Here is a 24,049-nt window from a genome sequence, read left to right as displayed (position 1 = left end):
ATCTAATGTAAAAGTAAGTGAACTTAAAAAAAAAAACAAACTGAAACTTTGTCTTAAGAGCTATGAAAGCAGGCCTGGGGAAATTTGAGATGAAAAGTAATAGTTATGGTTCTGGTATGTCTGTGTAGGTATGTTATCAGGGACTCAAATTCTTCCATCATTCCATTCTGCTTTTTCAGTGTTTTTGTCTTCAGGCTTATCCCCTCATAATTACAAAATGGTTGCCACAGCTCCATGAGTCTCCTTTTCATATAGTCACATCCAGAGATTTTAAATAAAGGACCTACTCTTTTTTTTTTTTTCATATCTCTAATGTTCCATTTTTAAGAAGAAACAAAACTTTTTCCAGAAGCTCCTCAACAGACTTTCCTCACATTTTGTTGGCCAGAGTGTGTCCTACGCTCTGCTTAACCCAATCACCAGCGAGGGAATTAGACAAAGTTTGCTCTCTGGGGCCCAGCTGGGGGTCCTATCCCTGAATATATCCTCATATAGGATGAATCAACTAGTCAGTGTTCTGCCAGGGGAAAAGGAGGGTGTTTGCTAATAATGGAGATGGCTTTTGGGTAGGAACCAACAGTGTCTATCTTGCTAGAGGTGATTAGAGCTGAATTAAGGTGGTGGTCATGGCGATGCACAAAAAGGTCTTTAATGCCCCATCTTAGCCATAGTCAGCTCTAAATGGTTAACATTATTAATACAAACAGTAGCAACCAAAGTTAACGAAAGCAAACACTGAACTCAGAGATGGGCCTCAGTTCTGTTTGTGAATCAGCATTCCTTGCCAAGTTTTCATCAGCCTGGAAAAGAAAATAATCCAACAGTAATATTCCACTGGAGGAGACATTGCATTATTCCAAGTAAGAAAGGCATAAACTGAAAAGCATGCTTTCTTTACTGAAGGAATGTTACTGCTGTTTAGTGACTCAACAATTAAGAGAGTGGGTGCCTAGTTAGTGTCCCCTTCTTTCTCTTCCCAGACTTCTTCTCAACATCTTGGACTCAGTTTATTGGTCTGTGACTTTCATATGGAATCATTTTCTTCCTGCCCTATTGTTAAAAAAAAAAAGTGAAAGGAAATTCCTGACACTCTATTCATAATAGTAAAAAAAAAAATTTTTTTTTAAGCAACCCAAAAGTCTGTTAATAGGAGAACAGATAAACAAGTGATATATTCATACAGTGGAATGCTACTCAACCTGGAGGTGAGCATCGAAAAAATAATTAAAGCCAAAGAGTCCCAAATTCTCTTCCTCAGTCCCAGGCGCCTCTTCGGTGCTCTCAGTAGCCGAGGCATGAGATGGTGACACAGGGAAGTCACAGGAGAGAGACCCTTCTAGGCTGTAACAGCTACAGGCAGTGATGCAGGCCGCTACCGTCTTGGACCTGCCTTCCCAGGTCAGATCAGAAGTGGCTAAGAAGGTGTGGGCAGAGGCCTCTGCTCCAGCCTTGTTTCCCACCCACTCCTACCCCTGACCACTGGGACAATCGAGAGGATCCTAGTTCCTCAGAAACAGCCTCTTGGTGGTGTAAATAAGCTAGTCTCTGTCATGGTTAGACGTCGATTCTCAGGGCCTCTAAAATCTTGGCCTTTCTCCTCAGGATGATTCCATTTGATTGTGCGACTGAGGCCATCTCACCATAGAGTCTGTTTCCAGTTTATACCCAGAGCGCACTGCCTCCTTCTGCCTGCTTCTCAGAAACTGCAGAGCCTTCAGTTTACCTCAGCTCAGGGTTTCTCAGCCTCAACACTGTTGACATTTCGGGCCAGATAATTCCTCATTGTGTGGGTGGGGAGGCTGTCCTGGGCGTGGTCGGCTGTTTGACAGAATCCACGGCCTCTTCCAAGAACGGCTTCCCCAGGAGCATGACTGTCCCTGGTCATGACAATCGAACATGGCTCAGGACAGCTGTGGGGCAAAATCATCCCCAGTTGGAAACTACCGGTGTAGTTTATTTATGAGCATTCACCCAGAAAAGCCCTCAGCTGCTTTCCATCCCACATCTTTCACTGGGAAGCTCTAAAACACTGCTACTAGGGTTTCCCTGGTGCTCAGTGGTCAAGAATCCACCTGCCAGTGCGTCAGACACAGGTTAGATCCCTGATCCGGGGAGATCCCACATGGCGCAGAGGAACAGCCTGTGCACCACAGCTATCGAGCTTGTCCTTTAGAGCCTCAGAACCACGGTACTGAGCTTGTTGCGCCACAGATGCTGAAGCCCGTGCACCCTAGAGCCTGCGCTCTGCGACAAGGGCAGCCACAGCAGTGAGAAGCCCTCGCTCCGCAGCTAAAGAGTGGCCCCAACTCTCTGAAACTAGAGAAAAGCTCGTGCAGCAGTAAAGACCCAGCACCGCCATAAATAAATAAATAAAAAATTTAAAAATTAACTAAAAAATACTGCTGTTAAAATATGACCCTTCTTGTTGGAAGCATATATGTGTATTTTCCAGGTTGCAAGCCCATTTGACCAAACTGTTCCCCATGAGAGCCCTGAGAATGGGTGCATCAGCCCAGTCTTATGCTGAAGGAAGTGAGATTCCAGGAGGTTTAGTGGCTTTCCTGGGCCACTCACTGGGAGCCAGGATTAGACCCCAGGCTTTTCTGACCACCAGCTAACACTTAATGTACCAGCCTTGGACTCTGCCAGGAGGGCAGGCTGTCTTTATGGAGGAGCTGGGACCCCACTTCTGACTCTCAGTCTTCTGCTCTGTGGCAGGGAGTGGGGGACTTCTGGGTGGAAACTAGGCCAGAGAAGTGGAGACATGGCCCACCTCGGGTGAGCCTGCCGGCAGTGCTTTGAACACCCAGCACCTGTGTGTTACAGGTCACTGATCCTTGCTCTTCTCTTTGCCTGGCATGTGAAGAGAGTAGAAGAAACCCCTCTGCTAATAAGTGAAAACCCTAAAGGCCTTCACACCACCATTGTCTCTCTGACTTTTCACTTTCATCATTCCATTCAGAAAAGTCATGCTGGGATCACTCTTGGAATCTTCTTTCAGATGTATCGGCTACTATTCTGAGCCCCTGCCTACCTAACTTAAATGAACATATTAGTCATCCTCATCAGTCAAATGAGATTTCTGAAGTTTTCATCAATACTTGAAATCATTTGTGCAAGAGAAATTGTAAAGCAAATATATAAGACTGAGCATTAAATCTTCATTTCTTTCTCTACTTTTTCTTTCCCAGGGTTCCCCAAACATATATGACCACGAAGTCACTATAGAAGCTGATGCTTTTTTGCCTGTGGATGAAGTCCTGATTCCTACAGGTTGGTGAATTTAAACCTTTTATAGGAATGCAGAGCTAGGGTGCAATGTGAGAAACATTAAAACTTCATTTCCCTAAATAAATATATTTCCCCTGTTGGCCTGACACAATGCTCATAGTTACCATGATTAGTCATTTATTTTCGGTAAGGTTGGGAGACCATGTAGTTAGACGCTCAAACCATGACAATTTTAAGAGGGAAAGGGAATGCTGTTAATAATTAAGCCAAGCAACAGGTATACGCTGAGATAGTCCCAAACAAACTGGGTCAGATGGTCATCCCAGCTGAGCCTTAGACTTCAGAAGGTCTCCACTAAACTGTTAATCTGTTATTTCTTAGCACCTTAGCAGAGGGGAACTTACCTAAGCATTACCCTACAAATGCAGGACCCTGATAGAACATGTCATGGTTTTTTTGACAGAAGAGGAAAAGGCTGGGATGGCTTGCATCTTGAGTAGGATAAATGCAGGTATATCACCTCTGAAATACAGGGGAATGGCATGGAAGAAGGAGTCCTACATATTAGAAGGGAAGGTGAGGTGTTGCCAGAAAGGAATTTCATGGGTGTGTGTGTGTGTGTATCTGTGTGTTTGTGTGTCTCCTGGGTTAACTGAATTGAGGTCACTTTGGTTATTATTATTATTTGGGATCAAAAGTACCTTCGTTCAGTAGGAAATCCATAGAGATAGAGAGTCGATTAGTGGTTTCCCAGGGGCTGGAGACAGAGGAGAATGGGGAGTGATAATGAGTATGAGGATTTTTTTGGAGATGAAAGATTCTGGAATTGGATAGTGGTGATGGTTGCACAACTTTGTAAATACACTAATCATTGCTGAATTGTGCACTTTGAAATGGTGTGCGAGTTATCTCTGTTTAAAAAAAGAAAGAAGAAACCTTGGTTCATGTGTTACCTCCAGGATTGATGAGTGTAATTTTGTACTAGATCATATGTGTACCCCCATCTGGCTCCAGGGGACAGATGGATGGCAACAAGATGACCTGCAGGGGTACTATTATTTGTGGCAGGTTATAGAAATTAACTTGGAGTAATTACCCCCAAAGCAATAGGTACATATTTTTATTGCGATTTTGTTAAAATCAGAGATAAGCTGAATGTTAAAAGCATCATCAAAGAAAGCTAAAATAAACAAAAATAGAGGATGAAGGGAAGGCAGAGCAGAAGTCTAGAAAGACAAATGCTTTCTTCATCAGCTCCCCTGATTACGATTTTTGGCATCACAGAGTTGAATGTTTTCCTGGCTCCAGGTTTTTTTTATATTTACCTTGGTCTGATAACATGTGTTATCTGATAAGGACATGGCTCAATAGGTAGGCTTGAGTAAGCTGGCTCATCTTGTCCTAGATGCAGAATTATTGCACTGGAACTCTTATATTGTGAGCTGCAAGGGAAAAATAGTGGCAGCTACTGTTTTGTGACTGATAAGTAAGAAAATGAGCTAAGTAGCTTACGAGCGAGGTGATGAAATAAAGGCATATTTCTTTCTGTATATTTATAAAATTTTATGTTATCCTACTGAGTTTTGATCAGATGAAAATCACACACAAAAATGCACAATTCATGCCAGGTGAAGATTATTTGTCATGATTGTAAGAGATAACTGTGGCAAAGCACAATACAACTTAACATGTAATCTAATCGACCACGTAAAACTCATGTTCATCACAGTTCTGCACTGTAAGTAGCTTTAGGTCAAATTCTCCCCTCTGTACTAATCCTGGACACCTGTGAAGCTGTAAGAGCAGTAAGAGCTGTAAGAGCTCTGAACTTTCAGGAGGCAAGAGCCCAGGTTCCAGTCTTGGCTTGGCTATTGACTGGCTATGGGACCTTCAGTGCATGTATAATGCTTTAGTGTTTAACCTCTCTAGACTCCATTTTTTTTTTGCAAATAGGATGTTGAACTCAATCAGGGTTCATAAGTTTTTATAAATCATACCCATAAATTTTATTTTAAAAAATTAGGGAAATTTTTCATTTTGCCAAGCTAGAAAGCTATTACAAATACAGAGCTATTAAAATTAATTGGGAATATATGCATGTTTTATTTTGATTTAAAAATTTTAACTGATTGGGATAATCAGTTAAATAGGTTACATTTAAAAAAAAAACTACCATTCATAGTCACCATTTTTCATAAAAGAAAAAATATATTAACACCATAAAAATGGGAAAAATTTAATCTTGGAATAAAGAAGGACCTTTTAAATTGAATTTGTCTTACTTTGTAAAAGAATGTGATAACTGATTATCCAAATCTATCTAAGTTTTCTGTGGACCAGTGAAAATTCTATCATGTATTTGTGATGTATTTGTGATTGTGATGTATTTGTGAAGCAACTGTGTACTCAGTTGCTTCAGTGTGTCTAATTCTTTGTGACCCCATGGACTGTAGTCCACCAGATTCCTCTGTCCATGGGAATTCCCTAGCAAGAATACTGGAGAGGGTTGCCATGCCTTCCTCCAGGGGATCTTCCCTACCCAGGGATCAAACTTGTATCTCCTGCATTGGCAGGCAGATTCTTTACCGCTGAGCCACCAAGGAAGCCCCATACTCGTGATTAAGAACGAACAATTAGTCTATAAAGTCACTTATAACTCTTACAGTCCGTAATTCTGTAAGGCTCTTAGTATATCATTTTACTACCATCTTCACCATCCTTCAAATTCATTAGAACTCTGTTATGTAAATAAGTTGCAACAACTTCAGAGCTCATGAAAAATTTATAATTTTCTTTTGCATAATCATACTTTAAGCCGGTCCCTCATAGATTATATCTGTTTGCCCAGTGGCACTTAAACTGAAATTAAGGGATATTTTCTTCCTTCTTTCTCAGAAATGCTTAAGAAACAACTATTGTTACTTTGGAACTTCCTCCAAAAAGGGCGGTAACTTCTATTCTCCCCTTCAGTGATATAAGATTTTACATGTCTGGCCCACTGTCAGCCAAGAAGAAATCTGTAGGAGCTCAGATTACATTTCTTTTTCAAACTGTTTATTTTATACTAGAGTAGAGCCAATTAACAATGTTGTGATAGTTTCAGGTGGACAGCAAAGTACCTTGGAATACATATAAATGTATTCATTCTCCCTCATCTGACTCTTAACATTGACCAAAAGCCCACAGGCAAGTGGCTTAACTGAGGCCAGTCCAAAGTCATTTGGTCATTCCGAAATGCCGCCCCAATTTTGGTAATGATGGTGGGTTTTGAGGCTCTGTTTACCTGGCTCTGAAGATGATGGACTTCTAAGGATGAAGATTAAAAATTTCATGATAGTTTTTGTTTCTGTTCTGGGAGTGTTATATGGTTTAAATATTCACTGAAATATGCTTCTTCTTTGAAATAAATTTTTCTTGCCCAATATGTGCTTTTATTGCAACATGAAAAAAAAAAAAAAAAAAGCCTCCCCAGTGTAGCTGGGCTCACCAGAAATTGACTGGTGGAGGAGTCAAGCCAGAATATTATCCACTAACCTGGAAAATAATGTCAAGATAGATGTAATTCCTAGAAAGAAGAGATGAGAATGAAATAAATCTTGGAAGGGCAAGTAGAATTTTGCCAGGTAATGAGAAGGAGAAAGATGTTTTGGATGGAGATGGACAAGAATGGGCAGTGCAGGAAACAGCAAGGCTGTCCCCAGGGAAGTGCTGAGCTTCTGAAGCATTCAGGGCATGCTTTTGGTGGCAGAAAATTATGGATGAATCAGTAGAGGTTTGTGGGGGCCAGGTCAGATCTGCACCAGGCTCTGGTATGGCTGCAATCCTGGGTTGACCATGGATGACCCTAAGCTTGCCTGGGGTTCAAGCGCAATTCACCTAGGACAGAGTCACAGGTGTACCAGGTATTCAGCCAGAACTGGGCTGCACTGAACCCCAAGCCCACTTCCTTGAGACATGCTACAAGAAACCTGTTAGACCAGCTGCACTCATTAAGAGCTCTGGGAACTGATATACAGTAAATGGCACCCCACTCCAGTACTCTTGCCTGGAAAATCCCATGGATGGAGGAGCCTGGTAGGCTGCAGTCCATGGGGTCGAGAAAAGTCAGACATGACTGAACAACTTCACTTTCACTTTTCACTTTCATGCATTGGAGAAGGAAATGGCAACCCACTCCAGTGTTCTTGCCTGGAGAATCCCAGGGACGGGGAGCCTGGTGGGCTGCCGTCTATGGGGTAGCACAGAGTCGGACACAACTGAAGCGACTTAGCAGCAGCAGCAGAGACCGCAGTCGTGTTGAAGCAAAGGAAGATACTGTTCCCCTGAGAGATGAGGTGAGGGTTTATAATAATCATGGCTGGCATTTCAGAGAGCACTTTATAAATAAAGAATCCATACCACAACCCTATAACCAGGTTCTGCTCATTTTTCTTATTTAATGGAAGTGAGAACCGTAACAAGGAGTCTGAGTCATGTACTGAGGAGCACTCAGTTAAAGAGCAGTGGAAAGCTGGGGCTCGAACCCAGGCAGTCTGGTATTAAACCTGAGGCTCTTAACTCGACCTGTATCCTACGAATGGTTAGATGTCAAAAAACGTTCTGGGAGACGGGAAAGGAAGAAAAGAGAGGGAAAAAAAGAAAAGTCAATTAGTTTCTTGACTATATAGATAGCCAGGATCACCATATAGCCAAGAAACAGAAAGCTAGGAACTAAATAAACAAAGCTTTGGATGGTTGTCAGTTCTCATTCTTCTGCCACCTTTCATACAGGTGGCCTCCCCACTTCTCTCACCATTTTCCTTCCTGTTTCTCCTTTTTGTCAGTTTATATCTGCTTTTTTGCAAAGAAAAGAGAAGACAAGTTTGTTCAAAATATTTACAAAGAAAAAAAAGAGAGAGATAAAGGTAGAGGCCAAGTCTCCATCTTTTGTGGCTGTTAATTTATATTTGTTTTTCAACTCCTTCATAAAAGCTGTAAGCTGAGCTCTTAAGGGACATGCTTATGCAGATTTAAACTTTGGGGGTGTTTGACCTTGGTTATAGACCCTCAGTGAGTAACTTTTCAGGTAATAGGAAAACCCATTGTATGAGAAAGTAACACCTCTTACTGTACAGTAGTTGTAATACTATGGCTGAGCTACTCAGTAAAAAGGAACCTTCCTCTCAAGTATGTTTGGGGTAGAAGTAAAGTCCTGTCCTCCATTTTGTTCTTCTCAGTCTTACTGATTGGGTGCTATTTCAGAGGGAGGAAAGGAATACCCTGACAGAGAGTTTCAGGGAACCAAAGCAAGCATAATATGATGAGATCCCCTCATCTTAAACTTATAGCCACGTTTATTGTTTTTTTTCTAATTTTATTTTTGGCTCCACTGGGCTTTCGTTGCTGCGTGAGGGCTTTATTCCCGCTGCAGCGTGTGTGCTTCTCCTTGCAATGGCTTCTCTTGTTGCAGAGCAAGAGCTCTAGGGCACGAGGGCTTCAGTAGCTGTGGTGCACAGGCTTAGTTGCCCCACGGCATGTGGACTCTTCCTAGACCAGAGATCAAACCCGTGTCGCTTGCGTTGGCAGGCGGATTCTTAACCACTGGACCACCAGGGAAGTCCTATAGCTGCCTTTAGACCTCTACTACAGGCAGGGCGCAAGGACCTCCAGCAGCCTTGGGCACCTGTTTTCCTCCTGCCTTTCTTCCTGTTGACAGTTTTGGGAGGACATATAAAATGTCTTCAGCCCTTTCTGTCAATAAAGCGTGGAAGACAAGAGCCTGCACTATGTGGCCTCTTCATTCTTCCCCTTTCTCTGCTCTGGTAGAAGGCTGTCCTTTTCCTCAAAGCCCACCAGAAATGCCCCAGCAAGTGTGAGGCCTGGTCCTTGCTCACAGGCACCTCTCTCCTGCACCAATAGGTCTCTGCAAGGCTGAGAGCTCATTTCACCTGTAGACCAGGAGCAGAGCTGCAGCTCAGCTCTCAAAGCTGGGTTTGCATGTCAGCAGTTAGTGGAGCTTAGCTTCTTCTGAGCAGCTGTTTTTCTCCACTTTAAAAAAAAAAAAAAAAAGTGCAGCCCATATAGCATTTGCTACTGCTTAGGATGGGCGCATACTCTGTTACCTGAGGCATCTTCAGCTATTCTTGAGAATGTTTTTGATGTTGTTGTCAGGGTTGTCCCTGCAGTTTCCCAGAGGTGAAACTCCTAGAAGCTATTTACCAGGAAGAACAGGTGGAAGTCCACAAAGACCCAGCTCTGACAGGTCAGATATTTAGCTTCAAGGCTTGAATCTGGTGTCCTGCCCTGTGGCAACAGGAAGAAACCGGTCGTTGGTGCCCTGCTTAGGTTCTGAGCCAGCTGAATGTGAGCAGGTGAGAAAATTCAGCCCTTCTTTTCTCCAGGGATTAATTCATTCCCAGGGTTGTAAATATTATATTTCATCCTTTTGCCTTACAGAACTGTGAGACTTGGAGGCGATCTGGGCCGCCTGCCCAGCAAGACTTCATGGTGCACACAGCACAGCGCAGAACTAAGCATGTGTCTTTATAGGCATTTAGAGCACACAGCTTTTTTTTCCCTTCTTCTTCTAGTTTTGCTATTCTTTACTCGTAGTTGTAGATAAGGAATTAAGTTAACAAAGTGAATGATTTGATTTGCCTCTTAAAGTAACATTAGTAAAGTCTCATCTTATTCTCTTCCTTGAGATGGATACTTTTCATTTTTATAAAATGAAATCCACCCTGTCCCCCAGCCCATCTGTGTTCACTTGCAGTTCTCACTGCTCTCCATTTTTGAAAGCTCCTTCTAAAATTACATGAAAGCAACCCCATTTTGACAAAATTAGAACTGGTAGGAAAGGCTTACCACTAGGCTGCGGAGAGAAGCTCAGCAAGACGTTTGTATTTTATTTCAACCTCTCTGGGTTCAACCTACGATTCAGTTGATTTTATAATTACTTCCCTAGGGCAGGTCTAAGTCTCTGACCTGGAGAAATAACAAATCCCAAAGTAGTCTCCTGGTTCAAAGATAGTGCAAATGAAGACTGTTTTGATCTACGTGTTTTAATCTTTGCACAGCTTCTTACCGAAAACTCCTTTGGACTTTGTATAATTCTAAAGTAATGGGTATAGTATTAGTTTCATCCCTCCATCAATAGGTTTCCTCTTACCTTTTCATCCCACCTCCCCACCCCACTCAATATTGTCGTCAGGTCCTACTGATTTTTTTTTTAATAAGGCTTAATCTTTTTTAAAGAAGTTTTATGTTCACAGCAAAATTGAACAGAAAGTACAGATATTTTCCATACCCTCTACTCCCACATATGCATGTTGCTGTTGTTTAGTTGCTAAGTTGTGTCCATCTTATTCAGTCCTAAATATTCACTGGAAGGATTGATGCTGAAGCAGAAACTCCAATACTTTGGCCACCTGATGCAAAGAACTGACTCCTTGGAAAAGACCCTGATGCTGGGAAAGATTGAAGGCAGGAGGAGAAGGGGATGACAGAGGATGAGATGGTTGGATGGCATCACTGACTCGATGGACATGAGTTTGAGCAGGCTCTGGGAGTTGGTGATGAACAGGGAAACCTGGTGTGCTGCAGTCCATGGGGTCACAAAGAGTCAGACACGACTGAGCAACTGAACTATGTAAAACTCTCTTGCGGCCCCATGGACTGTAATCTGCCAGGTTCCCCTGTCCATGGGATTTCCCAGGCAAGAATACTAGAGCGGGTTGCCATTTCCTTCTCCAGGGAGTCTTCCTGACCCAGGGATCAAACCTGTGTCTCCTGCATTGGCAGGTGGATTCTTTACCCCTGAGTCACCAGAGAAGCCCCACATAGGCATAGCCTCCCCGTTATCAACACCCTCCACCAGGACGGTGCCTTTATTATAACTGACAAACCTACACTGACACATCTTTATCACCCAACGGTCACAATTTACATTACGGTTTGCTTTTTTGTTTTTGGCTGTGCCATGCGTCTTGCAGGACCTTAGTTCCTGCAGTGGAAGCAGAGTCCTAACCACTGAACCACCAGGGAATTCCCCAAGGTTCACTCTTCATGTGGTGTATTCAGTGGGTTTGGACAAAGGTATAATGACATGTATCCATCATGATGGTGTCATACACAGTATTCTCTAAAAATCCTCTGGACATAGTATTAGTTCCAACCATCCATCAGTATGCTTCCTCTTTCCTTTTCAGTCCCTCCTCCCACCTATCCCCATATTGTTAGTCACTAGGTCCTGATTGGTTTTTAAAAATGTTATTCATGTATGGTTGTGCTGAGTCTTCACTGCTCCACACAGGCTTTCTCTAGCTGCCGAGAGGGGGCTACTCTCTCGTCGCAGTGCGCAGGCTTCTCATTACAGTGGCTCCTCTTGCTGTGGAGCATGAGTTCTCGGGCATGAGGGCTGTGATAGCTGTGGCTCATGGGCTCAGTATTTGCAGGACACGGGCTTAGTCGCCTTGCTGCATGTGGGGTCTTCCTGGACCAGGGATCGAACCCATTTCTCCTGCATTGGCCCACCAGGGAAGTTCCAAGGTCTTGATGATTTTCAACAACAAAGTATTTCTTGAATCCATCTCCTCAATATGTATTATTGAGTCCTGGTGTAGGCTATCTTTTCTTCTCTAGATCAGTGCCTGGCTTGTATTACCAACTTCATAAATTGGGATCAGCGAAAGAGCAGATGAATGCAGGCAACAGTTCTCTAACTGGGGGTGAAAAATCTCTCTAGATTTGTCCTCCATCTAGTTGCTAAAGTTATCTAACCAAAATGCAAATCTTACTTTCTAATACTTTTCAGTTAAAAAAAAAAAAAGTTTTACATGGCTCCCAGGCCAGACACCAGCTGCTTCCCTGGGGCATCACCCACTGTGCCTCACTCATGCCTCACCCTGTTGGAGAACCTCCCTCCCAACCACAGGGACCACCTTATAACCCTTCCTGGCTGCGCAGACCCCCGCTCTCTCCAAGCCCCACACTTCCTCCTTAGAAATATTTCCCCTACTTCCTGGAAACAGTGGCTTCTTTGTTGCTCTGGGGGGTTTGTAGTGACATAATCTGTTTCAGAGTTTATGTGCCCAGGCTCCCTTATCTTCCTCTCCATTAAGCCTACGTCTACCTCAGATGCTCTTTAGTAGTTATAGATCCAAAGTAGGGAGCTAGAAGGGAGTTTCAGGCTGGGTTTCTTTGGCTTGAAGCTAGAAAACTTATCTATGCTAAACAGAAAAGTGAAACCAAGAAGTAGCCTCCCTGCACATGCTATCAATTACTCCTTCCTTTCCCCATCCCTGTGGCTCAGATGGTAAAGAATCTGCCTGCAGTGCGGTAGAGCTGGGTTCGATCCCTGGGTCAGAAAGATCGCCTAGAGAAGGGATAGACTATCCACCCCATTATTCTTGGGCCTCCCTGTTAGCAGAAAGCCAGAGCATGGTGTTCTGTTTGTTACCCTCAGCTATGTAATTCTGGAGACTATCCCCTCCAGGTCCAAGTCTGGCCCCTGAGTTTCTCCTCCCATGCTCTGTCACTAGATGATATCACGTACTAGGTGCCAGGTACAATACAGCCCTGGGGAAGGTAGAAGGCTGAGCAAATTAGGTATACCCAGGCTGTATGGAGAACATAGCACATAGCACAGGCGCATAGCACATAGTACAGGGTGCATCCCCACAGAAATAAAGTGAAAGTGAAGTCGCTCAGTCATGGTCAGTTCTTTGTGACCCCATGGACTGTAGCCCACCAGTCTCCTCTGTCCATGGAATTTTCCAGGCAAGAGTACTGGAGTGGGTTGCCATTTCTTCCTCCAGGGTATCTTCCCGACCCAGGGATCGAACCCGGGTCTCCTGCATTTCAGGCAGACGCTTTACTGTCAGAGTCACCAGGGAAGCCCCTAAATAAGGCTACAGTTTTATTTACCCTAGAGCTGTTTTGTCTATGACAGATCCCTCCTAGATGACACGCAAGGAAGTTCAACAACAGAAACTCCAAGGACCTCTCCTGGCAGCAACAATACCCCCCAGGGGATGCATTACTGAAACCCACTCTATAAAATGGCCTCGGGAACAACTTTATGAGATCCAGAATAACTCCCAAAGTTACTGGTGTTCCCTGCTAGAAAATATCACTGCTACAAGATTGTCAAGCATGAGCCAGCATGGTGAAAATTTGGCAGGAAGAAAGCTCAGAAATAGCGCTTGGCCAGACATTGTATAACTCCTCTGGAAAGTTCAGACCAACATCAAGTTAATTTGTCAGAAGGGGAGTTGTTTGCTAGAACTCTGACTACCACCCTTTAAGCTGATGGTTAAGCTGATGGTTTAACAGCCACCCCTCTGCCCTCGGAGGTCTGGCTCAAGTTTATACCTGGCGCATAGCAGTCCTTAGAGATCATTCTGAAGGGGATGAGAGGTAGCTGTGAGTCTGAGGCTAACTCAAGCGAGTTCTCAGAGCAGGCTTGTATTCAGTTCAGCTAACACTGGTAGAACACCTGCTGATTGCTACATGCTGCCTGGGGTGCTAGCCAGAGAAACACTATCTGTGCTCTTGAGAAGCTCACAGGGAGTGGAGACTGATGTAGTCAGGGCAGTGGTAGCGGTGATGCCCATGGAACTAAGGGATCGTAGAGGTAGGATTGGAAGAGGCGTTCTTGATATCACTCTGAGCTTTGAGAAGTGTGTCTGTGAGGGTCTAGCAGCAAGGAGAGTAAGAGTACTCAGCACAAAAGGTGGGAGTAGGGGGTGGACTGTTAAGTGAAAAGCTACAGAGACAGTTGGGCAGGGTGGAGGCTAGGGTGAGGCAATTTTATGGTGCAAAATGTAAGGCAGCACTCATTTGCAGGGCCATGAAGGTGCAGGGTCAGAACCTAAGAATGAGTGTCTCCTTAAGCTTTGAACCCTGGGTCCTTGATTGCCTGACCCTGGTTGCAGCCTGGTAGTTGAATATAGTCACCATGGGTATTCTGTGCCGTCCTAAGGAGCTAGGATTTTATCTTTCAATCCTGGAAGACTTTGAAGCATTTAAGTCAGGGGATGGACCTAGCAAGACTGGCATTTTACAAATATCGCCCCAGCCACTGTCGGGGGTGGGGCTTGACTAGAGACAGAGTCTGATGAAGAGTCTCCTTCAGTAGACCAAGCAAGAAATCAGGTTGACCAGAACAAGAAGTCAGATGGAAGAAGTGTAGTCTTGCAATATTTAAGACGTAAAAGTTAGGAAGCCTGAATGACATGTAGTAAATGAGGGAGCAGGAAGGCTATAGGATGGTGTCTGGGTTTCTAGGACAGCTCCCGGGCAGCAGAAGTGGAGATATTAAGAGCCATTAAGTAGCGCAGGATAGAGGAGGAGGAGCTGGCACAGGGCTGGAATGAAGAAGGGGAGGGGCTGGGGGAACTGTGGATTTGGTCTCAGGGATATTTGAGGTTAAGATGCCTGGGGGGCAGCCAGGTGGGGATGTCCAGCAAGGAGCTGGATGAATGGATACGTCAGGGGAGAAGTGGGAGCAGGAGTGCAATTCAGCACGTGTTTTGTAGGTTAAGCCATATGGATTTCCCAGGGAGGAACCATAGACTGAGATGATCAAGGGGTCTGAGGGCTGAACCCAGGGGAACTGGAGGCCACCGCCAAACTTATTTCAAGTGCAAGAAAGACTCACACTAATGACACTGAGGAAGATGGTCAGAGGAAGAAGGCGAAAAAAAAAGAGAAAAGGTATCCAGCTGTCTTGGAGTGACCAGCCACGTCAGTTCCCAGAGAGGTCCTGGGAAACCTGGGCAGCATGCCTGGGCCGTAGTGGCTGTCACTGCTGCCCCTTTCTCAGCGTGTGAGGAGAGAAGCCAGACTGACAACTGGTGAGTAACTGGAAGTGAGGCGAGAGGGTCAGGGAATGTAGCCCAACGAGTGGTTTCCAGCTAAGGCAATGTCTAGATGCGGCATCTCGGGACTGCCCTAGAGATTCTCATTCATTTGCTCGAATGTAGAGCCAGGGAATCTGAACTTGTAAAAGCTGCCTAAGTGAGCTCAGGAAGCCCCTGGTGTTGAATCTGCATTCAAACAACTTGAAAAGAGGGAAGCGGGTGCCTCCCTAAGATGGAAATGCAGGATCAAGGAAGAGGAAGGTTTTGGTGGGAGAGGAGCAGAGCTGACTGAAGAGGAGTGAAATGTTTGCAAGTGCTGCTGAGAATCCAGGGGAGGACAGAGACTGTGAAATTGTGGTGGCCGCAGTTGGTTCGGGGTTCTCTCCATTTCTCTCAGTAGCTGGAGTCAGAAGCAGAGAAGGTGGATTGTGGGATGATCCCTCGTTGCATTTTGTCAGGAAGGAGGAGCAGCAGGAGGGGACAGGACGTAAGGCTGGATGGCAAAGGTGTTACTGACCAAGTGGGCCCGGGCAGGTGACAAAGGATGTGAGTGCCCTGACGGACACCTTGTAGACCAGGGGAACACGGCGATGCTCAGGAGGAGAGCGGGTCTAGCAGGAGCGCAGTGGGTGAACTTCAGCTCAAATCCCCGATACCATCCGGATGGAAGTCTGGGGTGGAAAAATCCTCTGCATGAACAGGCCTCACACGGGCCCATCTGTGAAGTGTAAAAGTGCCTTCTCACCTGAAAAACGTCATGTGATGGTGTTCGGCGTTTTCTGCTTCAGATGGCATGGAATATCCAGAAGCAGTGCCCTCCCCCACTGTAAGTCAAGATCAAAAAGTTCTCAGTGGGGAAAAAAGACAAAAAACAGCAGTAGAATAAAGCTGCAAACTCAAAGCAATGGCAAAGGAAAGAGAAAAAAACCTGCAGCAGAAACAAGCTTTGAGGTTGTGTGATCTATGAAAATTTATAGAAATGTTACCTTAAAAAAAAAAACCCAAGGTGCTTGACTTGCCAACCACTGGAATGAAGTCCAAATTCACTCCAAGGCAGTTACTTTTAATTATCATTCTCTTTATGTCATTTCCTAGAATAATAACGGGCATTCTAGAGATGATTTGTCAAGATGGCTTAATTAGGTGTCAGATGAGTAGCTGTGCCCACAGGCCCCATTACCTCTGGCTTCCTTATGCAGATTTGGCTGACTGTTCTGAATCCGACTGAAGACGCAGACATCACTGGAGCAGCTTGGGCTGGAAGGCACAGCTGGGCCATCCCCATGGAGACCAGACTCCAGGTCTTCCTCCGGCCCCACCTTGTTTTTCTTTTTCTTTTGGAGACGAAAGCACAGCGCACGTGAGGCCGGGTCTGTCTTAGATGTTTCCACATCACTGTCTTCCACCTTTAAAGTGCACACGAGTCACCTGATGGACTTGTCAATGACTCTGACTTGGTGTGGATGGAGCCTGTTTCTAACTGGCACCAGGTGATGCCTGCGCTGATGCTCCCTGGTTTGAGTAGCTGTTGAAAAGGCTCTGCACCACTCTGTGTAACCTCCTGTAACTTTGATTGCTTTCCCCACTTTGGGCACCTATTTCTGCCCATTGACTCCTCTTCTTAAGAATCCTGAGTCCTCCTGCTACCCCTTAGCTACCTCTATACTCCACTCTGCTCTAGCACTTCACACGTCAATGCTTTTTTTTTTTTTAGTTTATTTTTGGCTGCGCTGGGTCTTCATTGCTGCCTGCAGGCTCTCTCCAGTTGTGGTGAGCGGGGGCTACTGTCTAGTTGCGATGCGCGGTGCCTTCTTCTGTTGTGGGGCATGGGCTCTAGAGCACTCAGGCTTCAGTAGTTGCGGTGTATGGGCTTTGCTGCCCTGCAGCTTGTGCAATCTCCCTGGACCAGGGATCCTGCATTGCAGGGTGAATTCTCAGCCACTGGACCACCCTGGAAGACCCTGGGCCTCTCTTACAAAAATCTTTTCTTTGTAGCTCATTCTGGAAAGAACTGCTCTCCGTCAGTGGCTTCCTTAGGTAAGACAAGCTGAGATTTTTATTTAAAAAAGAGGAAAGAGTTAACCAGACCCGAAGGGAACAACTTTCTGCACTGTGTTTGTCACATGGGCCATTGTACCTATAGCCCTGGAATGTCCCAGCTGGACAGGACCCTGTCTTCTCCAACCACTGCTCACCTGTCGAGTATTTGAATCTCAGAACCATAGGCTTTGCTGACACTGGACAGGATGCTCACTGCCCAGCTTGGGCCAGCATGTCAGAAAGGCCTTCCTGATATTGAGCTGAAATCTGTCTACCTAGCGCTGACCCCCACCTGGCTTAGTTCTGGGCCTTGGGTCCCTAAAGAGCAGGCTCATAACTTTAGCAGGCAGCTGTCCTGTCACCTCAAAGTCATTTCTTCTTGAGGTGGAACATCCTCAGGTCATCCTGTGATGCCTCTGCTGCAAACAGTAACAAGAACTGTCAACACCCCATTACAGTCTTTACATAACTTCCATCGAACTGACTGCCAACCACATCCTTAAAGTCGTTTTCACACCTACTGTGGCTTAGCTATATCTCTTCTTGGTTAGTGGTTCAGTCGCCAAGTCTTGTCCGACTCTTTGCAACCCCATGGACTGTAGCCCACCAGGCTCCGCTGTCCATGGGATTCCCCAGGCAAGAATAATGGAGTGGGTTGCTATTTCCTTCTCTAGGGGATCTTCCCGACCCAGGGATCAAACCCATGTCTGCTGCATCACAAGCAGATTCTTTACTGCTGAGCCAGCAGGGAAGCCCACATCTCTCCCTTAGTTGGTAATAATTGTACTAACTAGATTTAACCTTTGTGAGAGTTAGTATAATATGATGGTTAAGAACCACCTGCTCTGGAACCATACTGCCTGGGTATGAAGCACTGTACAAAGAACCGTCTACATGTTACCTGTCACCATCACGACCATCATTACATCACTGTGCTGAGCACTTTCCCTGTATTAACTGGTCTTAATCCTCATGACAACTTCATGAGGGAGGGGCTACAGTGTCCCATTTTCACTACTGAGGAAATAGAACTTCAGACTGTTTTGTACCTAGGATTAAGAGTTATAATCTAAACCTAGGTGGTATCCTTTGGTTTGGGTTTTTATTTTTCAGACACATGCAGGACTCTATCTGTTCTTGTTGTCCATAAATTTCATCTTGTCATCAGTGCTTTACCACCACCCCCCCCGACTTTATACTTTCTTTTGGATTCCTGGTTCTGTTATCCCAAGCATATCTGCCTTCCAGCTTCATGCTCTCTGTCATCACTTGAGAAAAATACCTCCTGTAACTTCATCTAGATTAGCCACAGATCAGAGGCCGTTTGATGACTCCCTGCAGACTCTGCTCACTGATGCCCGGATGCTTCATCCCTCCAAGCTCCCTGAGCCACAGGCCATGTGACCCAATCTGAGAAGCCAGTGGTTTATATTTGAATGCAACTGTGTTTGGTTCCCGGGGAGTGTGCTTCCTCTTTCCTTTTATGTCTCCCATTCCAGAATTCTTCCCAGGACAGAGAACTGCGCCCAGATTTGTAGCATGTGAGGTTATCCTTGTGGGCAGGGACAGGTGCAAAGACAAAATAGAACTCTGGGTATGTAGAGCACACTGTCACAGAGAAGATAATGACCACCTCTTACAGGTAGTGAGACCGGAGCGGCTGGCCCTGTGTTTCAAGGCTGCCTGCCTCCAACTCCACTAGTACAAACACAGAAGTTCTGTGTTCAGACTAAGCCAAAGAAGGCTGCGCAGCTATAATGGAACCAGCATTTCTGTCAGAGGAGCTTGGGGCAGCAGATTCAGGATGAGGGAGACAGGCGTGTGCCTTGAGGCTTAGCTGGTATGTTTGTGTGGGGTGATTTGTGAGAAGGTGAAGCACTGATGGAGATCAGAGGGGCTAAATCCCCCACATAAAGCCATTTCCTGTCACAGCCACTGGGTCACCTGACCAGAAAGACTGGACTGGTTCCTCCCCTCTCCTTCACAGGTTCCGTTCTCTGACCTAGGCTGTTAACATAAGTTGGCTCTCAGTATTCAGTGACTGTGTTTTCCATGGTGTAAGGACGTCAGCCCGCCTCTCCCTGCCACTCTTTGTGGCTTCCTGTGAACCATGACCGTGGAAGCCTTGTGACTCTTGGGGGAGAGCAGAAGGCCAGGGTTTTCCTGTGAGCCTGGGCTTCCTGGTCCCGCTTTGTAGTTGGAGCCTCTGAAGCAGCAAAACAAGCATGCGGGAAAATGCTTCTGCCCCAGTGTGTTCACCTTTTGAAATCCTCAAGCAAACCCCAAACGCTGTATCTCTGTGTGGTCAGGTAGAAGGGCTGTCCCTCTCACGCCAGAGCAGTTAAGGGCTGAAGTCCAGTGGATGCAGGAGGGTTTGGGAAGGTAAGTCCTTTCAAGACCACCTTCCCAGACCCTCCTGGATCAATGTCCTCTGACCCTGGAAATGCATCTGCTCCTGGGCAGTAGGTCCCCCACCATGGGGCTGAAACTTACGGGGCAGGCAAGGGAGCCAGAGAAATAGACTCAATTCACTGGTCTTAGTGAATTGGGTTCTTGGTACGACCATGAATGGCTATTTAAAAGGGCTGATTTTGACTCGTCATGATCAGAAAAACACAGTAGTTAACACAGACTCAAACCTTGACTAGTAGTTAACACAAACACAAACCTTGACTGCTTAGGCTTCAGTTCTCACCAGCTCTGTGATGCTGAACAATGTATTTTACCTCTGCGGGCCTTATGTGTAAAGCAGAGGTAATAACTGGACCTACCTCACTGGTTGTGAAGATATAATGAGGTAATACATGTAAAGTGCATAGAACAGTTCCTGAAATTTAGTTAAGAGCTTATTAAGTATTAGCTATTATTATGACCACCATCCGGAGAAGGCAATGGCACCCCACTCCAGTACTCTTGCCTGGGAAAACCCATGGATGGAGGAGCCTGGTAGGCTACAGTCCATGGGGTCGTGAAGAGTCGGACATGACTGAGCAACTTCACTTTCACTTTTCACTTTCATGCACTGGAGAAGGAAATGGCAACCCACTCCAGTATTCTTGCTGGAGAATCCCAGGGACAGAGGAGCCTGGTGGGCTGCCGTCCATGGGGTTGCACAGAGTCGGACATGACTGACATGACTTAGCAGGAGCAGCAGCATGACCACCACCATCATCATCATTGTCACCATTTACTGTGTGTTTAATACGTACCAGACACTGAGCTAAGCATATATACATGCCTTAGCTCACTGAATTACCCTTTGAAATAGGCGTTATGCTTCAATTAAGCCTCGTTTGGAAAAAATGGGCGTTTGGAGAGGTCAGGTAACCTGCACAAAGTTAAACAGGTAAGTCATTGGTGGAGTCAACATTTCTAGCCAAGTGTCCCTAACTCCAAAGTCTGTGCTGTTATTACCCTTGGCTACGGTCCCTAATAGCAACTGTATTACTACTCCACCATTTTTTTATAGCAAAGAAAGCCGGGATTTAAATCCAGGCCTTTCTGACTCTAAAATTCATTCTAACATCTATTGAGTTTTCCCAACAAGTGAACAGGATGCTCCTGAAACCAGTAATAATAATTGGTGATGAAGACTTCTGATATATCCTGTGACCATGAGGACAATTTGCTTAATCAGCTGTCATGGGGGCAATTTCCACTTTCTCAGATACATTATTTTCCTGCAGTTTCTTTGGGCTGTTGACTCGCTAAGATTAAGACTAGCTTCTGTGTCCTTTCACATACTAGTTGTCCATGCTGCAAGAATATGGAGGAGTCATAAACAGTCTGGAAGGAGGCCCTGATGTATTGCACAAGGCCTTTACGACATTGCTACAGGAGGAATCTGCCAGGAGACACTCAGTCTGCGTTTCTTGACTAAACACCTCAGGTTATGGGGCTGCAACATTCCAAAGGTGCATTTTAGCGTCAGAGGGCAGCTTGTTTTGTGACCGGTAGTAGGATAGGCAGAAAATACTCACCAGGGTATACAGATCAGAAACTCTTAACCAGGCATGTATCACTGGACTATCACTGGACTTTGGAGGTTCTAAGAACATTGTGTGTGTGTGTGTGTGTGTGTGTGTGTGCATTTTCTTGCAGAGAGAGCCTGTAACTTTTAGAATATTTTCAAAGGAGCACATGATTCAGAGACACTTTAAAAAACCTTTGTTTTAGATTAAAAAATCACTAAGAGAGAAAGTTTTAAAAAAGAGAAATCTTTTTAAATGAAAATATCAGTGCTCTCTGGAGAAAGTAGTATACTTTCCTTTAGTATTAATAACTTAAAGATCATAATGAATAATTGTTCTGTTCTCTGAGTTTCTGGAGTGTGTGTGTGTGACAGACAGAGGGAGCACCAACTATATGCCAGGTGCTAGCCAAGAGATACAACCCCCTTCATAGCATTCTCTCACTTAAACATCACAGTGCCTGGGGACTTCCCTGCCAGTCCAGTGTTAGGTCTCTGTGCGCTCATTGCCGAGGCCTTGGGTTTGATCCCTGATTGGGGAACTAAGATCCTGCAATCTGCATGGTTCAGACAAAAACAAACAAACAAAAAAAGAACAAAAAAATCATAGTATCTGTATTTGGTAGATAACACTATTAGCTCCATTTTATAAGTGGGAAAATTGAATTTTACAGAGGCAAAGAAATTTATGAAGGTCAGTTGGTAAGTCTGTCTAAATCCTAAGTTATCTTACATAGATTCATAAGTCAATGTATAGGACAAATCATAGAAAATAATTTTTGAATAACATACTTAATTATTTTTTATTTTTCAAGGGAGAAAAAAATCATTAGAGAAAATTTCTTCCCACCTACCCTCCCCCTCAAAAATTTTCTAGAATGTCTATGCCAGATTTTCTTTTCTTTTCTGTTTTCTCAAAATGGTTTTTAATTGTTATCATAAACAGGAGTTACTTGTGCTGAGGACTGTCTGGAGGGATTCTGGTTTTCTTTCTGCACTTATGTTACTGGGTTGTGTGAGATAAGCTAGAAAGGGGACCTGCCAAAAAGGAGAGGGCTAAAAAATGAATAAACATGAAGAGCCAGTGACTCCTGCAGTGACCATCTGTTTATCTTCTCAGAGTCACGCACTAGGGCCACCAGGTAGCAAAAAGAGTTATTTCAGATGATGGGAAATTAAAAGCATTGAATTAAAATTCACCCCAGGTGAATTTTCTCAGTCAGTTACTGAGAACAGTGTTCATGTCCAGATGTTACACAGAATATCATTTCGGTAGTCAGTGTTTAGTCAGGAGTTCATAAGGACTAATTTACCTTCCGCTCTTTTTCTTAAGTCTTTTGCCCAAAAAATTGTCAGAGCTAGGAGCCCATAGGATATGTGTAACATAACTGTCTCGCCTTCACCCCAAATATGGACAAGAGTCCATTCCTGTGACAGATTTAATGCCTTGTGACAGAGATCTGCAATGGTAAAAGAATCTTGTTTTCAGCAATCAGATATACATCATCTTCGCAAGAATGAGGAGCTGTAGTTGCCGGAGTGACACTCACGTGACCACTCTTGTCATTCACAGGTGATGGTAGTCCTGCACCTTTGTCAAGTTAGCTAGTTCTGACTTGCCTTTCAAGGTTAGCCCTGTGACACACCTTTGGAAAACCTTTCCCGACCTCACTGGCTGCACTAGGTGCTGCCGCTCCCTGCTCCATCAGGGTCCTCTGAACACCATACTCACTGCCTCTGTCAGACTCTCCTGTAAGTTTTCATTTTTTCGTCTGTCTCTTTCATCAGAGTCTAAGTCCCATGAGGTCAGTTGTGGTTTTGTTTCAGTTTAATTAATCCATTAATTTGGCTGCGTTGGGTCTTAGTTGAAGCACTCGAGATCTTCAGTGGGTCATGCAAGATCTTCTCTTGTGGTTCTCAGACTCTCTAGCTGGGGCACGTGGGCTCAGTGGTTTCAGCGTCCAGGCTTAGTTGCTCCACAGCATCTGGGATCTTAGCTCCCTGACCAGGGATCGAACCCACACGTTACAAGGTAGATTCTTAACCACTGGACCACCAGGGAAGACCCCCTGAGGTCAGATTAATGCCTGGTACATAAAAGATACTCAGAAAAGAGTGAGCTAACAAATTTATATTTGTTTCTTCCCTATCCAAAAGTAACTGCAAGGGTTAGTGTTCTTAAGGCAGAATCATCTAAAGGGACTTCTGACTATGTAAAAATAGCAGGGAGGGATAAATTCACCTCCTGTCAGGACTTGTCAAGTGCCAAGAGGTGAAAACATCCCGAGGCAGTATACTAGTTATCTATTGCTATATAACACTTTATTATCTCTACTGTGGTCAGGAATTTAGACAGGGCATATCTTGTCTCTGCATATTGATGTCTAGGACCTCTGTTGGAAAATGAGAGTCAGGATGGGGATCATCAGAAAGCTCATTCACTGGCCTGTCTGGCAGTTGATGCTGACTGTTGGTTGGAGGTTGTCAGCCAAAATACCCCTTTTGACATGGCTTTTTGATGCAACTTGAGTTTCCTTAAAACTTGGCAGCCAGGCTCAAGAGCAGATGTTCTGAGGCAGAGAGGACCAAGCCAAAGCCACTCTGTATTTGTAACCTGGCCTCAGAAATCACACAGCATCACTTGTGCCACGTTCTATTGGTTAAGGCAGTTACAAAGGTCCATCCAGGCTTAAGGGAGGAAACAAGACTCCACCTCTCGATGAAGGAGTGTCAGCATCACATTGTAAGTAGAGCCTGTGGGATGGCTCTGTCCTGGAGTGGCCATCTTTGAAAAATGCAGTATGCCACAAGCAGTCATGGGGAAAAGGCCAAGTTCCTATAAGAATCCCTCATTTGAGAGAAGAGGTATGAATCAAGACAGATGAGTTTCATAAAGGGTGACTTTTTCCTTTACTTCCAGAGAGCAGGCAATTATAGCTCTATCAGGAATGCAGATAGAGGAAGATTT

The 24,049-nt window shown here is 44.8% G+C and overlaps 1 protein-coding gene across 2 annotated transcripts in view; it reads left to right on the top strand.

The window, feature by feature from the left end:
• GALM (galactose mutarotase) overlaps window positions 1-24,049 on the top strand; it is a 53,776-nt gene that overhangs the window by 17,176 nt on the left and 12,551 nt on the right. For both annotated transcript variants that reach the window (XM_004006011.6, XM_042246262.2), the window contains exon 4: window positions 3,192-3,273. In XM_004006011.6, the coding sequence (XP_004006060.1) occupies window positions 3,192-3,273 (82 nt within the window). The remainder of the gene's footprint in view (window positions 1-3,191; window positions 3,274-24,049) is intronic.

Source organism: Ovis aries, chromosome 3 (assembly GCF_016772045.2).
Source record: "Ovis aries strain OAR_USU_Benz2616 breed Rambouillet chromosome 3, ARS-UI_Ramb_v3.0, whole genome shotgun sequence".
NCBI lineage: Eukaryota > Metazoa > Chordata > Mammalia > Artiodactyla > Bovidae > Ovis > Ovis aries.
This window is presented reverse-complemented; position numbering and strand designations above follow the sequence as displayed.